The sequence below is a fragment of the Neurospora crassa genome, linkage group V (genome assembly GCF_000182925.2).
Source record: "Neurospora crassa OR74A linkage group V, whole genome shotgun sequence".
In the NCBI taxonomy this organism is placed as follows: domain Eukaryota; kingdom Fungi; phylum Ascomycota; class Sordariomycetes; order Sordariales; family Sordariaceae; genus Neurospora; species Neurospora crassa.
Window position 1 is genome coordinate 503,176 of NC_026505.1, and position 14,252 is coordinate 517,427.

At 44.1% G+C, this 14,252-nt stretch overlaps 2 protein-coding genes across 3 annotated transcripts; one reads left to right on the forward strand and one right to left on the reverse strand.

Moving 5' to 3' along the window:
* The first annotated feature begins 6,929 nt into the window (after window positions 1-6,929).
* NCU09823 (hypothetical protein) lies at window positions 6,930-10,429 on the forward strand. The gene is made up of 5 exons (XM_953429.2): window positions 6,930-8,200; window positions 8,605-8,641; window positions 8,732-8,793; window positions 8,866-9,328; window positions 9,437-10,429. The coding sequence occupies exons 1-5, from the start codon at window positions 8,051-8,053 to the stop codon at window positions 10,228-10,230; spliced, it is 1,506 nt and encodes a 501-aa protein (XP_958522.1). The 5' UTR covers window positions 6,930-8,050; the 3' UTR covers window positions 10,231-10,429.
* On the reverse strand, window positions 10,338-13,889 carry NCU09824. Of its 2 annotated transcripts, none has more exons than XM_011396469.1 (2): window positions 12,045-13,887; window positions 10,338-11,968 (listed from the first exon to the last, which is right to left on the reverse strand). In XM_011396469.1, exons 1-2 carry the CDS (start codon window positions 13,420-13,422, stop codon window positions 10,905-10,907), a joined length of 2,442 nt encoding a protein of 813 aa, XP_011394771.1. In that variant the 5' UTR covers window positions 13,423-13,887; the 3' UTR covers window positions 10,338-10,904. The 2 variants fall into 2 exon arrangements, with proteins under 2 accessions (XP_011394771.1, XP_011394772.1); XM_011396470.1 differs by having other exon boundaries at window positions 10,403-11,974; window positions 12,045-13,889.
* Window positions 13,890-14,252: the final 363 nt, after the last annotated feature.

Consider the following 14,252-nt stretch of genomic DNA (forward strand, 5'->3'; position numbering starts at 1 on the left):
AATAACTGTATTAATAATAGTCTTCGAATTAATACCTTTTATAACGCTAGACAATACTATTTTATATTTTATATTCGGTGAAAATTCTTTAATAAACGCTTTATTTACTACTATTAATAAATAACCCGAATTAAGATATATAGTAACGACGGGTATATTAGAATTAGACTTAATATTAACCTATAAATATAATATAACTTTCCGCAAATTAATTTTCCTATTCCTAAGAGCAATATCCGGAATTGCCTTAATTATTTATCCTTCGGTAAAAGTAAGTAGCGCATATTAGCTTTTATACTAAATTTCTAATAAGTCGGGCTTCCGTCCGTTGGCTAACGTTAATAAACTTACTTAAATATCCGCTTTCTTTAATATTCTAACCCGGCTAAGTAGCTTCTAACCGTTCGCGGTAGAAGTTACTCAATTATTAAATAAAGGATCGGACGACCTATAAGAAGTTTAGGCCTTCTCTAAGTATTTAGGAATTACTATAAATTTAGTATTAGATAATAAATTTAATAATAGGGGTTGTACGGACCTATCGGAATTGGTACTTTTAACGGGAATTATATTAAAAATAATTACTAGTTCGTTAATTATTACATACAAAAGGATATAAAATAACGAAATATTAGGAAATAAAAATTTATTAAGGGCTAAATAGCTAGTAAAGTAGGTAAAAGGTTTATTATTGTACTTAACCTCGGAAATATCTACTATAGACTCTTCTACCTCTTCCTCGAAATCCCTAATAAAATAATAACCTTTATTCTATAGATTATAAACTTTATTATCTATATCCGAATTATCCGCAAAGACTATTATAGTAAAAGTATAAATATAATAACCATCCCGTAAGACTTAACAGCGTTCAAATCTTTTACTTTAGTAATGCTAGCGATTATTACTATTATCTAATTGGTTAATATTATACTTATCGAACTTATTACTAAAGTTCCTATATCCCTTATTAAAATACGACTTCCTACCTAATTTACCGTTGAACCTATTATTGTAAAATAAGAAGTTTTTCCGGAAAGGTTTACTACTATTATAGTTTCCTTAAAAGTTAGTATAGATATTAAAATTATCATCCTCGTCGTTAAAGTTACTAACAATATAATAAACTATTCGTTTATTCTTCGACGAGTCTAAGAATAAACAGCGCATTAGAATAGCCTTCTATTTAATTCTATTAATATATTTACTAAAATTAATATTCTATTCCGGAGGAATATATATAATTTATATTATTGGGTATAGATTATTCTATAATTAAGTATATAATTGGAAGTCCGAAGTATCTCCCTAAAAGTGAATATATTTAAATAACTAAGTCGAATAATTACAAAACGCTTACGTATTAGTTTTATATAGTTCTACAATAAACTTATTTATATCTAGCTATTTCTACGCCTTATAGGGCTTAATGCCGAATATAATGCCTAGCGTATAGAGAGTTTTATTAAGATTACTGCGAAGGTTATTATATTCTTCTTTAGAGAGGGTAAAACTCTACTAATATAATACTATACTATAGAATAGTTGGTTAAGGTTATTAGCGAGAACTTAGCGTCTTTCTAGGTAATTCTTTAAATATCCTTTAATTGTATTATTAAATCTATAGAAGGTAATATAAACGTTAATCTTACCGTCCTAGTATATACCTTTCTTTAATTTATTAGGTTCTATATTAGGGAAATACATTCCGATATTTAATACTTTAAAAGGTTCTTCCTTAACTGCTTAACAACTATTAGTATTAGTTCTAGAGACGGATTTAGTAAGAGTTTGGTTCTAATTTTCCAACTCTTTAATATAATTATATAGATTTTTAAATATTTTACAAAGCGCTATATTGTCCGTTATTATATTATTACTATTAACTTTAATCGATAGAATAGAAGTATTAAATCCAATATTAAAGTATATAGTTTATAGGTTATTAATAGAATAAATATTCTAGTGAAAGGCTAAACGTATAGAAGGATTAGGAGCCTTCGGGATAGTTAACGGAAGGTAACTACCGTTACTTAATATTATAAGCGGTAATCCTTATTATTTAATTTATTTCTTACTTACTAGGGTCCAATTTATTAATTCTTTAGGGTTTATCTACAAAACTTATTTAGAGATATTATAATTTATAGCCGGAATTAGTATATATTTATAAAGATAAATAGGAAGTTGGTTAATATTATTAAATAGGGGTTGCCAATTAATATAATTAATATAAAGATTTTTTATTTAATTAACTAAATTAGTTATATTACGCAAATCTCTAGCGTTAGTTATAGCCGTTTCGCCGGTTAGGCCAATTAAACTACCAGAACGCTAATTGCAATAAATAGTAGGGTTTTCGTACGGCTAAGCGGCGGTACGCTTTATAGTAGCGGGCGTTAGGAGACCAAAACCGGGCTTTATACTATTCTAAATTAAATATATAGTATTATAAACCGGTTAGGTAAAGTAAAGTAGAGGATTCGGAAATCCACCTCTAGTTTTTACATTACATTAAGTAAAGCGTACGGTATTTTAATTCGGGTTAATAAAGTACGTTAGAAAGTAATTAACGAAAATAATTTTTAAATACCAATTTACTTATTCTTACTATTACTTTTATACTAAATATAAGAGAGTTTTAATTTGTACGAAATTTCCAAAATATTTAGTAGTAGGATTGGTAATTAATTATTAAATAATATTAGTAGTAATTTTAATAATTAAATTTATTCGTAAAATTATTAATTCAGTTAATAAAAAGGGTCGTTAAATTAAGCCTAATTAAACGTATTATTTAATAAACGTAAGTAGTAAGGAAGGCGGTATAGGAATTTACATTAGGTTAATAAGGGTTAGCGTATTAACTATTTTAATAATATCTAAAAAGGTTGCCGGCGAAGAGTATATACTTATACTACCAGTATTAGGGGGAATAAGTATTTAAGCGGTAGTATTAATAGTAGCATTATTCGTTTTAATTCGGGCTATAAATTATTTTTAATTCTTCTTTTATAATTATAATAATACTCCTTCTTTAACTATAAATAGCCAATTTTAACGTATCGGAACCGGATAATTAGCGACCAACTAACGATACTTATGTAAGACCTATTAAACTTCGTAGTCCGTTGCATCTAAATCGACGATCTATTCTTTATTATAAATATTATTATTAGTATTAGCAGACTAGTTAAATTCAATTTCAATATAGCCGGTTTCTTCGTTTAAACGTAGCTACGTTGCTTCGATAAGTAATTCGGCGGTTAGAAGTTAAAATCTTTCCTTATAATAAAACTACGGCTTATACGTAATAAATTTAACAATTTAATATACTTTGCATATTAGACTTTCCTCCTAGAAGTTAAAAGCCGTCTAAGGGTTTACTTAATTAGTCTTCAATATTATTTAGTCTAGCCTTTAAATTAGAATAAATAGTAATAAAGTAGTAAAGAAAAAAGGGAACTCCGAGGAGTAAAAGTATAAATACTTGGTTTGAAAGGGTAAAAGCTGAATAATAATTATAAAATTTAATAAATCGTTATTAAACCTAATATATCTCCCCCCTTAACGAAAAGAAGAGACGTAAGGAATAATAAGGTCGGTTTGAAATTGAGCTATAGGCACTACTTATTACGTAAAAATATACTTTATAAATAATAACAATAGAGAATAATAAAGTAAGTAATTAATTATTAGATAGAATAATAATATATAACAATTAACAATAATTTTATTAAAGGAAATTAAAGATAAAAGCTATTGCGAGCCTCAATTTGGAACTTTGTATACAACTTTACTAAATATAAGTAAAATAAATATAAAGTTAGTATAATATATATTAATAATCTATTAACCTTAATAAAGGTTAATAGGACGAGTACTCTTATATAACAAACTATACGCTCCAGTGAGCGACTGCCATAACAAGACAGAGCATCTAAGTATCCACCAAGAATGCCCCATAACAATAACGCTCTTATACTCAATATTATTATACTCGTTATAAAAATCCTTCCTAGGAATAGTCTTATTATATATAATAACCCGGGCGCGGCGGTTATTATAAGTAGCAGCGATATATATAATATTATATAAAGAGATTAATTGCTTTGTCCCTACGGCTATATTATTATTAATAATATTTTCTATATAACTTCACTATATATATAGGATTTCGCTAAGTAGTATTATTCTAAACCGCTATTTATAAAGCTCGCTATTATTTTATTTAACCTTAACCTCTCTAAATAAACTACGTTCTTCAATAGTAGGTAGTTTAGTACGGCTGGCGGTAATATATAAACCAACTATATTAAATTAGACTTATATCGATTTAGGGTATTTAGGATACGGCAGTAGTACGAGAATAGCCGGTTTACAGATAGCGTAGGGTTAGGCCGGTAGTACTAAAGTAATTAATTTAATCGGGGAGGCTACCTCGCTATCGTTGTCGCCCGATAGATAAAACGAGGTATTAAAAGCCTACTTTTTAGGGGTAAAGTAGACGGGGAGTTATTATTCGACCTTATCGTTATCGCTAGAGTCCTTTTCGCTATTAGAAATCTCAATAGGTATCGCGGGCTTAGGGGGGGACGACGGCGGCTTTGGGATTGGAATTAGCTCTAACTCTAAAATTAGAACTAGCCCTAACTTTAGTATAGTAGCCTTCCCCTTTTTAACAGCGGTCTTCTTAACAGTAATCTTCTTAATAATAGTCTTAATAGGAGTAACCTTCTTCTTAAGTAAAATAATCTTAGGGATAACTTTAGTAAATTGCTCGGCTTTACAACTCTTCTTTCTAGGGCGGGAGGAGGCGCGTTATAGAGTTATTAGGCTGGGATCTTCCTAATTTTAATCTTCGTCGAAGTGGATTATTGGTGCGCCGCTTCGAGTACGGGATCGCTTTACGCCGGCGGGCTTTAAATTGAGGATTATTTTGGAAGGTATTATTACGATGGATTTAATTGATTATTAGTATTATAATTACTTTATATATTGAAATAGCTTTAAATTAATTTAGAAATTGTCGTAAAATAATGAATTTTGACGAAGTTGTATAATACAGAAGTGCGGTGTGTGTGTGTGTGTGCACGCACACACACCTCTTGCCAAGACTGCACAGGCGATTGAGTGTGGGAAAGGCTGTAACGCCGTATGTTCGCTACCGAATTTCTGACTTCTTGTCTTTCGGGGACACTTCCTCATCTTGCACATTCGTTGAGCCAAGACTGCTACGGCGATAGATGGCAGGTACATTTCTAGGACCAAGATGAAAAAAGGGTTTTTTCGATCCTTGAAACGGGAGATTTCGCACCATGGAGCAGGCCGAGGTGGAAGTCTGGTTCGTTGGTTGTCAGCCAACATGTTGAATTGTTAGTGCATCCTGTGATTTGCACTGCACGGACGGACACAGACACTAACAACCTCAAAACAGAACTAAGGGAAAACACGGCGGCGCTTTCACACCTTCCTCGGCATTCACAACGCCGTGTCCTTGCGATTGCCGTCAATGGTTGTCACACGTTACGGCAGTCACCATTTACCACATTGAAAGTTCATCTGGTGGCCGCAAAGCTATCAAGGTTGGAGCGATCATCGACTTTAGCTGTCACTTTTCTTTTTCTCCCCCCTCCCCCGCCTCATCAGGGACAGGCACCCTTCCCCTTCCATGATCAACGTGATCGGAGCGAGGGCCTGAGCGAGACAGGGACTCTCTTGGTGACCACCACCACCAACCACTCGACGAGTCGATCATATGTTCAATATTCCCAAACATACCCTAGAAGATCAGCCATTGTCTGGATCTATCGTCGGCAACAAACGATGCCTGTGCTCAATCACATAGGGTATCCATGGCGTACCAACTCGTTCGGGCATGCTTCTTCCTCTGATTGGCTACCTCGGCCGTCGTCCCTCACTTGCGAATCACTTTCCTGTTCAAGTGTCAACACCAGAGCCTCGACATTGCGCATCATTTCTCACTATCGATAGGTCGTCCGGATATGACGACAAAGTTGAGACTTGATCGACTCCACGTTGGTGATAGAAAGTACAGTGAAAGGCCTGGCCTCTCCAATGTCCATCGAGATCCCGCTGAAGAATTGCTTCTGATGAGCTCACCTTGAGCTTGGCCATCTCAGCCATCAAAGCAATTTTCCACCTTGCTTTCAGCTGAGGAGAACGAGAACTACAAGGGCAGGCGAAACACGTGTGTCGGAAGGATCATGAAGCTTGCTAAGCAAGGATCCCAGCATTCTTTCTGGAGTTCTCTCTGCGTGAGCTCAACCAATTCTCATGCTTCGTGGTCCTCGCCCATGCCTTGTTACCACTCACTCCGAAACAATGGTCCATACTGGACATCTTCACCCCATCTCTTACCCTCCTCTCCCCACAATGGATCTTGCTTCTTCACGTCAAGTGACGGCGAGGATCGTTGGCTCTAGCAAGCACCAAGGGTCTAAGCACATGGTGAAATTCAGGAACAGACTCGCAATGGAACCCACGTGTATTGTCTATCTCCACATGGTCCATTTGCTCTTACATACTCCGAACCCATCCTTATTGCCCCTGACAAGACCTGACAATGCATCCTCGCTTGGACTCCCATTTCCCAAACAAGTAATGTCTTCGTGCTCTGCAAGCACGCAATAGTTTGCCGGACCAACAAAATGTATCATGTCCGTTGTGCTGGAGCTGGAAATAAGACTATCATCCCTTGCCTCAAACCATCCTCCCTGCAAAGACCAATCTGGTTGATCGCGCCCAGACACACGCAGCAGTCTACTATCGAAACAGAACCCTCAAGGATCTGATTGGCAAAGGGTAAATCGGGAATAAGGGCCGGGACTATGTACGTAACTCGGCGCCTCAAGCCCTCCAACCCAAGCCCGTCCCAAGACACTGCATGTTTCTGATTCCTTCCTTTTTAGATACCTGCAACCTTGATGGGCACACCAACTGTCCCAAGACATTGGCCCCCCATGGACCCTATTCGGTCCATCCCTGCCGACCCTTACCTTGAGGGCTTAGACAAGCCACAACCATCATTCGAAGAGGGCGTCGTATAAGCATACATAGTGCGTGGGACGTTGTATAGGTGTATCAAGTCAGTCACAAAGATCTAAGCTCGGCGTACTCGACATACGCAAGGTGTCTGGTCGATCCGTGGACTTCAAGAATTTGGCTCGGACGCTTTGTAAATCCTCCGTTCCGCATGCCGAACATCCGTTACCTTCCTCTCTTTCCTTTTACTAGCTCAAGCCTGCCTGCCCACTTCTCAACCTCGGCCTAGTTGCCGGTCTTGCATCTGTGCGGGTGGCCAAGATCTGCCCGTCCCCAATTACTTTTTTTCATTTTGCCCATCCGAAATAGCACGAGGAGTCTCCTAGGTCCACCATTTGTTGTGCGTGACCTGATCTCCAGATCCCAAATGGTCGAATAGTTTGTCAAAGCCCACGAGCCAACATCGCACTTTCAAACGACTACTACCGTGACGGAATACTACCCCCTTCTTGCGTTTGTGCTGCCCTCGATAACACGCCAAGTTGAAACAGACACACACAGCACCGGAAGAAGGGACGAAGAAAACAGCAAGTTCTATTAATTACCTGAACGGAGCCCTGATATAAGTCCCGGCACGCTGGAGACGAGCCGTCCGTTGGAGAGAGAGATTCCCATCTTTTTTGTGTGCTTGCCGAAACTTTCCCTCCTCGAGACTTTTGCGACACTGTCGATTTCAACCCACCTAGGCAACATCAACGTGTATAGTCAACCACTCACCTACCCAAACATCAGCTTACTCACCCGAAATCTCTCCTTCCCGTCGACATCATCAGGCATACACCACCGGATCTATCCACTCCTTGCTACCAATCTCCCCTTGACGGGTGAGCAAACATACCTACTTAGGTACATCGGGAAGCGACAACAACTACTACGTACGACCAGCAAGCACCGAATCAAGACAACGATAGAGATAATAAAACCAAAGGCAAAAGAAGCAGAGAATGCTATCCAGGCGATAGCACTCTGCCGACGTCGTCAAAAAATGCGAATCGCCGACAGGGCCGTGGTGGTGGTGGTGGTGGACATCATTTTCACCACACTGGCCTTTATTACTGTGTGTTTCCGACTGTTTGCGAGGGTGGCTGTGGTTCAGAATGTTGGGTCGGATGATTACTATATCATTGGGTCGATGGTGAGTTTGCTTTTCTTTGTTATTCTTTCTTTTTTGGTGGTCCTGAGGTTTACGGAGGAGAATGGTGTTGTGGTTGATGTGGTTGTTGGACCTAGCTGGAGCTGGAAGAAAAACAAACAATGAAACGGGCCGCGGACCGGGCCGCGCTTACGCCGCTTTTTACATGTACCACGTGGGGTTGGTGGTGGTGGTGATGTTTGCCAACATGGATAAGATGGATGCCACAGGTTTACAACGGCAGGGAACAACAATGCGGGGGGCGGTGACGGGGATGAAGCTATTCCCCCCTGGTTGCTTGCCCTGTTGGGTGTCAGTCTGTCGATCACTGCTGGATGGAGAGGAGGTCGAAAGGCCACTTCAATGGACATGACATGGGCTAATAATTACTCTACCCTGGTTGACAGATATCGTCGATCGCATATCTTACTGTTGTAATGATGCGTAAGTTCGGGTTTTTCTCTCTCATATCCTCTTCCCCCCCGCAACGACGACGACATGCGGACTGACAATGAATACCTTGACTTTTTGCAGAGATCAAAGCTGGACTAGGGAGGCATCTGATGAGTGAAGATGAGGTTGTTGGGTTTTTATACGTGAGTTCAACCACACCATTGCAAGTCCCACAAACGGCCCCCTAACTGACATCAAATGACTCCCAATGACAGGCTCTATGGGCAACCATCTGGATCTACTCTCTCGCCCTCATGTTCGTCAAGATGTCCATCACGGTGCAATGCTACCGCGTCTTCCGCACTCCACGAATGCAAAAGTTCTTCAAGATTTACTTTGTTCTCGTCGTCATCTACGGGCTCTGGACCGTCTTCGGCACCTTCTTCACCTGCTGGCCGGTAAATCTCTGGTGGGAGATGGTCCGGCGCGAACGGGCTCCCAAGGGGGTGTGCATGGACAAGAACATCATCACTTTTACCAATGCGGGAATCAACATTGCGTCGGACCTGGTGTTGGCGATCATCCCCATTCCGCTGCTGTGGAAGCTGCAGATCCCCAAGAAACAAAAGTTGGTGCTGACGAGTCTGTTTGGCATGGGCATGTTTGCGAGTGTCATGAGTATTGTGAGATTGTCGTCGTTGCAGCAGATTGGGGCGGCGCCGGCGGAGGAGCAGTCTGGTATGTTTCTTTCTTTCTTTCTTTCTTTCTTTCTTTCCCTTTGTGTTCTTCCATGTCTGCCTCTCTCTGCTTGTCACATACGCTAACAAACCAAAAAAAAAAAAAAAGTCATGGGCGTCTCCATAGCCATCTGGTCCTGCATCGAAGTCAACATCGCCATCATGTGCGCCTCCGCTCCGGCACTTAAGCCCCTCGTCATCAAGGTCTTCCCCAAGATGCTTCTTTCCGATTTGTACGCCAAGACCAAAGGCGCTTATGACGCTTCCAAAAGATACAAGTTGGGCGGCGGCCACGGCGGCGGCAAATATGGATATGGATATGGACATGGACATGGACATGGAGGAGACGGCAAATCACTATCCGAGCAATCAGGTGGTAAACGCGGAACAACACATAACAGATCAGCCCATAGAGGTAGTATCGGCGGTAGTGCTATGCGCTCCATGTCTGGCAGCAGCAATCATCGTTGTCGACCGGGTGAGATCCAGGTGGAGCACGAGATTGAGATGAAGAGTGTGCCGATTAGTGAGGTGTTGGGAGGCGAGGATGGTGGTGGTGGTCATGGGAGCAACATGCCTGTACAAATGAACGCAACAGGATCGGAGGAAGATATCCCGGGACGGATCAGTCCAGCGGGGAGTGAGAGGAAGTTGGTGTGGCAGGATGAGTTTCCTTATCATGAGTCGGGACAGGGACAGGGAGGCCCAGTGGGGATGGCGATGGCGAGGGGGATGCCCACAGAGAGGGGGATGGGAGTGGGAATGGGGGTGGGAATGGGAATGGGAATGCCAATGGGGCATGGGAAGAAGGTGACGACTATTACGACTTGTGTGGCGACGAGTAGGCAGGAGACGAGTAGTAGGCAGGAGGCGAGGGAGGCTAAAGAGAGGGAAATGGTTTGATGATTACCTAGGTAGCTACAGACAGGTATGATCAAATGGGGATATGAAATAAGGTATCACTGAATGGGTTGATGATTGTAAGATGCCCTGGACTACGGTAGAGGTACTTTTCTTTTGTTTTCTTAATGTCATATTACCTGCGGTACCTGAGGTAGACTGGGGATAAAGAAAATGAAGCAGACATTCCGTTCCTGGCTGACTCAACATGGCTAGGTACCTATTTATGCGAAAGATGTCGTGCTTCCATCCTCCACGTTCTTGAGAAGGTATCTACCTACCTAGACATGTAGGCCCACGCCACACCGCTATCCCGTGTTACCTGGAAGTAGGTAGGTAGGTAGGTAGGTAGGTGTCCAATGTACCATACACATCACCGTACTATGTATATGTAATATGCTAACGTTGTAGGTTGGGGGGGTTTAACTACCTTTTGAACAAAAGAAAAATCCCTTCTTGATTTCAAGTCCAAGTCCTTGGTTGTGTCGTCTGCGTAGGTTTGTCCTTTTCTTTTTTCCATCGTCCACCACTCCACCATTTCTTGATTTTGTTAATTCCGGCTAAACGGAAATGTCGGCTGTTGATTTCAATTGCAACCGGGCATGCATGCTACTGTCATGCTTGCTCCTCCTCGTGTAGTGCCTGAATGATGCTCATTGCTGCCATATATACCAATCTCACGCAGAGACCCTCCCCGTATTGCTGCTCGCTGCACCACCCAGCATCATGTACGGCCTCAACTGCTCGATAATCTCCGTCAACTCCTCGTTCTCATCCGCCGATGCTTCACTGCGATCATGATCATCTCCTCCCCCATCCATTCCCGCATCTTCGTCCGCGTACCTATGCCCTTTTTCTTCTTCTTGTTCATCCGTGTCATCATGCTCCTCCTCGTCGCCGTAGTCCCTGTCGTCATCGTACTCCCCGTCGTACCGGCCCGCACCGGGGAAGTATCCTGATAGACGCCGACCTCCTAGGCTTCTTATTTCTTCGTTTTCTTCATTCCCTTCTTGTTCATATTGTTGTTGTCGTTGTTGTCCTTCTTCTTCTTCTTCTTCTTCTTCTTCCATTCCTTCTTCCACAGCAGAGACATTCCCCCACGTAGAAGGCACATACGATATCCTATCGTCGATATTCACGCTCGATACCTGTCTGCTGTGTGTGGCCCCGTATCCTCCTCCTCCGTACCCTCCTCCGTAACCCCGACCACCACCGTACGTGCTCCCCTCGTCAAACTGACTCCCGTATTCACTCGGCGGTATTTGTCCCACCAACCCTTCGCTCATGGGGATCGAATCGAGTGACGAGCCACGCGAGTGTATCGAGTCATTCAGGTTCATCATGTTGTTGTTGTTGTTCCCCCCCGCCGCCGCCGCCGCCATGAGCCCACCGTGTACCATGCCACGTACAAAGCCACCTGGACCTGGACCTACTGCTGATCCAGGGGTCCGAGGACTGGCTAGGCCCCGATCACTTCCGCTGCCGAGCTCGGATTGGATGACGCTTGCTTCGCCTACTTCGCCGAATTCGCCAAACTCCTCGTCTTCTTCTTCACCGCCGCCACCTCCGTCGCCGTCTTCCTGGTAGTAGTCGTCGTTGTCTTCGTCGCCGTAATTGGAGGAGTCACTGTCGGTGTTGCTGGCCATGGCGAGTTCATCGGCTAGAGAGAGGCGGCGACGGAGGGTGGGTGGGTCTAGCTGCTGGGACTGTGAGAGACCTCGGGAATGTTGTGGTCGTTCATCTGTTTCTCCGTTCATGTCAGTACACCTTAAACTTATACCACTTGAACATATCATGTCGAAAATAATGAAACATACCCTCCTCCCTGATGCCCATCCCCACCATTCCATGCACCGTACTCCTCCGCACATTCGCCCTCGCCCTTTGATCAAACGCCTGGCCAGTTGGACTCATAGTCATGGCTTCCATCGAACCCCTTGATCCGTGCGACCCCTGGCTCGATCTCAGATTCGAATATGACCGCGAATTGCCCAGCGTCGACGCGTAATCGGAAAAGTCCCCGTCGTCATTAAACATGATGCTCCGCTTCCTGTGCATCATACCACCATTCGGCGCCGTCCCTGGCCGCTTTTGCTGGGTATAGCTACTCTGTCTCTGACCACCACCACCACCACCACGAGAATGAGCCTCTGCTTCATGGGGAGGTGGGATAGTAACGAGACTTATCCTCCTCGGCGGACGCGGTCTCCAAGAGGTGGGACTAAGCTGGGCCGAATTTTGCGTGTGGCTGGTCTGAGGCCGGTTCTGATGGTTCTGGTTGTCACCACGGGGTAGTGGCTGCGACACAGCGACAGGCACCTCGCTGCTCGCATGACGGCGCTCAAGCTCAACGGCCCGGCGAAGAATACGATCGTACCCTTCGTAAAAGTGCTGCTGGACAGGCTCAAAGTCGGCTCCGCCAGCGGCTCGGTCCACTTGCTTCATCAGCTGCAGTTGACCTTCGGTGAACTCGAGTGATTCAATGGCGAGCTGGATGGCGGCGTTGACGCGCATTTCGGCACGTAGTTCCTGGATGACGGCCATGCTGACGCCCGGATTATCGGCGGCCAGGTCGCGGTATTCATAGGCGGGCTCGAAGCGTTCAGGGACGGGGGCGAGGCGGAGAGGCAAGGGAGGGCCGAGGGGCGGGAAGTCGGGTGAGATTTCCCCTTCTCTTTGTGTTGTTGCTGTTGTTGTGGTGGTGCTGCCGGCTGGTGCTGATTCCGATCTGTTGAGTCCGGGTTTGACTACCTGTGGCGATGCCTCATCCAGTTCCAGACTGAGGGTCCTGGTCTTCAACGACTCCTGGTGCTGCTTCATACTGAGACCGGCTTCGGCAGCATGAGGGCGTTCCAGGGTAACGAGCGTATCGGCCAGGGCCCTCTGCAGGCCGCCGAGGGTGCCCGAAAGCACCTCGTTCCATCCCTTGGGGTACTCGTCATGCGGCAGGACCTCGGCCATGAACATGTTGAGGGCGTCTTGGAGGCTCTTGCCCATGAGCAGCATGGCACCCACCAGGGCGTCCTTTTCGGCATCCTTGAGTGAGTGAGGCAGATTCGCTTGTTTGAGTTCCTTGACGTAGCCGTCGAGCTGCTTGACAATGGTGACGGGGTTCTCGGCGGCGACCCGTTTGCGGTCCGCGTCACCGCGACGGAACAGCCATGTCCCGAGATCGGGCAGTGGAAGCACCGCCATTTGCTGTTAGGCCCGGGTCCGGGACCGGGTCCGTTTCCGGCACGGTCGGCGGGTTCTCAATGACTTGCGTGTGCCGTGTGTCAAGTGTGCCCCGCATCGGCCGGATCCCAATCAATATTGAGGGGAACCGGGCGCCGGGAGGGGAAAAAGGGGTAAAGATTGAGACAAGTACCACAAGACAAGTGATTCGCCGCCCTAACAAATGATGTCCGACATGAGGAATGTTGGCGGTTTGAACTCCAACTGGACAGGAAAGCCGTCTCCAACAACAACAAACAGTCAGGTAAACAATAGCTGCGGACCGTGGACGCGGATGGATGGTGGCCTTGTTGAGGACAAGTGGTTTAGGTTGGGATCCATCCACATTGTGGATCTGGCGGTGTGCTGTCGTGGGCTGGACTGGCCGCTTGAGATTGGAGGTTTAGAAAGTTGTTGCTCCATTCGCCTTGTCAGGCTACACATTGGTCAATTGCCCGGAGACCTGTCACTTCCACACCACAGCGACAATTGTTTTGGGGACGGAAATCCACTGGACCACATCCAGTGCCACGCGCAGCCGCTGCTGCCGCCAAAAGCGCAGGGAGGTGCAGGGTCTATCACGCTCTTTCCAGGGGACCACTTCACACAAGACCCTGATATGCGGTGGGGTTCTCGTCACTGAGTGGTCCGGTGTTTTCTTGGTGGTCCCTAGTGAACTCCAGTCTTTGAATGGCATTTCCCCGCACGTCACTGTCTGGTATTGACCAAGGCAAGGACAAACATCAACAAATGAAAGGAAAAAGACGGCCAAAAAGAATGATGATGAGATGGATGAACATGACATGACAGAG

Bases quoted from the DNA above. Each gene is read 5' to 3' on its own strand.
- NCU09824 (XM_011396470.1), bottom strand. From the start codon at position 13,422: ATGGCGGTGCTTCCACTGCCCGATCTCGGGACATGGCTGTTCCGTCGC. The intron at 11,975-12,044 runs GTATGTTTCATT...ACATGAACGGAG, and splicing joins GATGGGCATCAGGGAGGAGG to AAACAGATGAACGACCACAA.
- NCU09823 (XM_953429.2), top strand. From the start codon at position 8,051: ATGCGAATCGCCGACAGGGCCGTGGTGGTGGTGGTGGTGGACATCATT. The intron at 8,201-8,604 runs GTGAGTTTGCTT...CCTGGTTGACAG, and splicing joins ACTATATCATTGGGTCGATG to ATATCGTCGATCGCATATCT. The intron at 8,794-8,865 runs GTGAGTTCAACC...TCCCAATGACAG, and splicing joins AGGTTGTTGGGTTTTTATAC to GCTCTATGGGCAACCATCTG.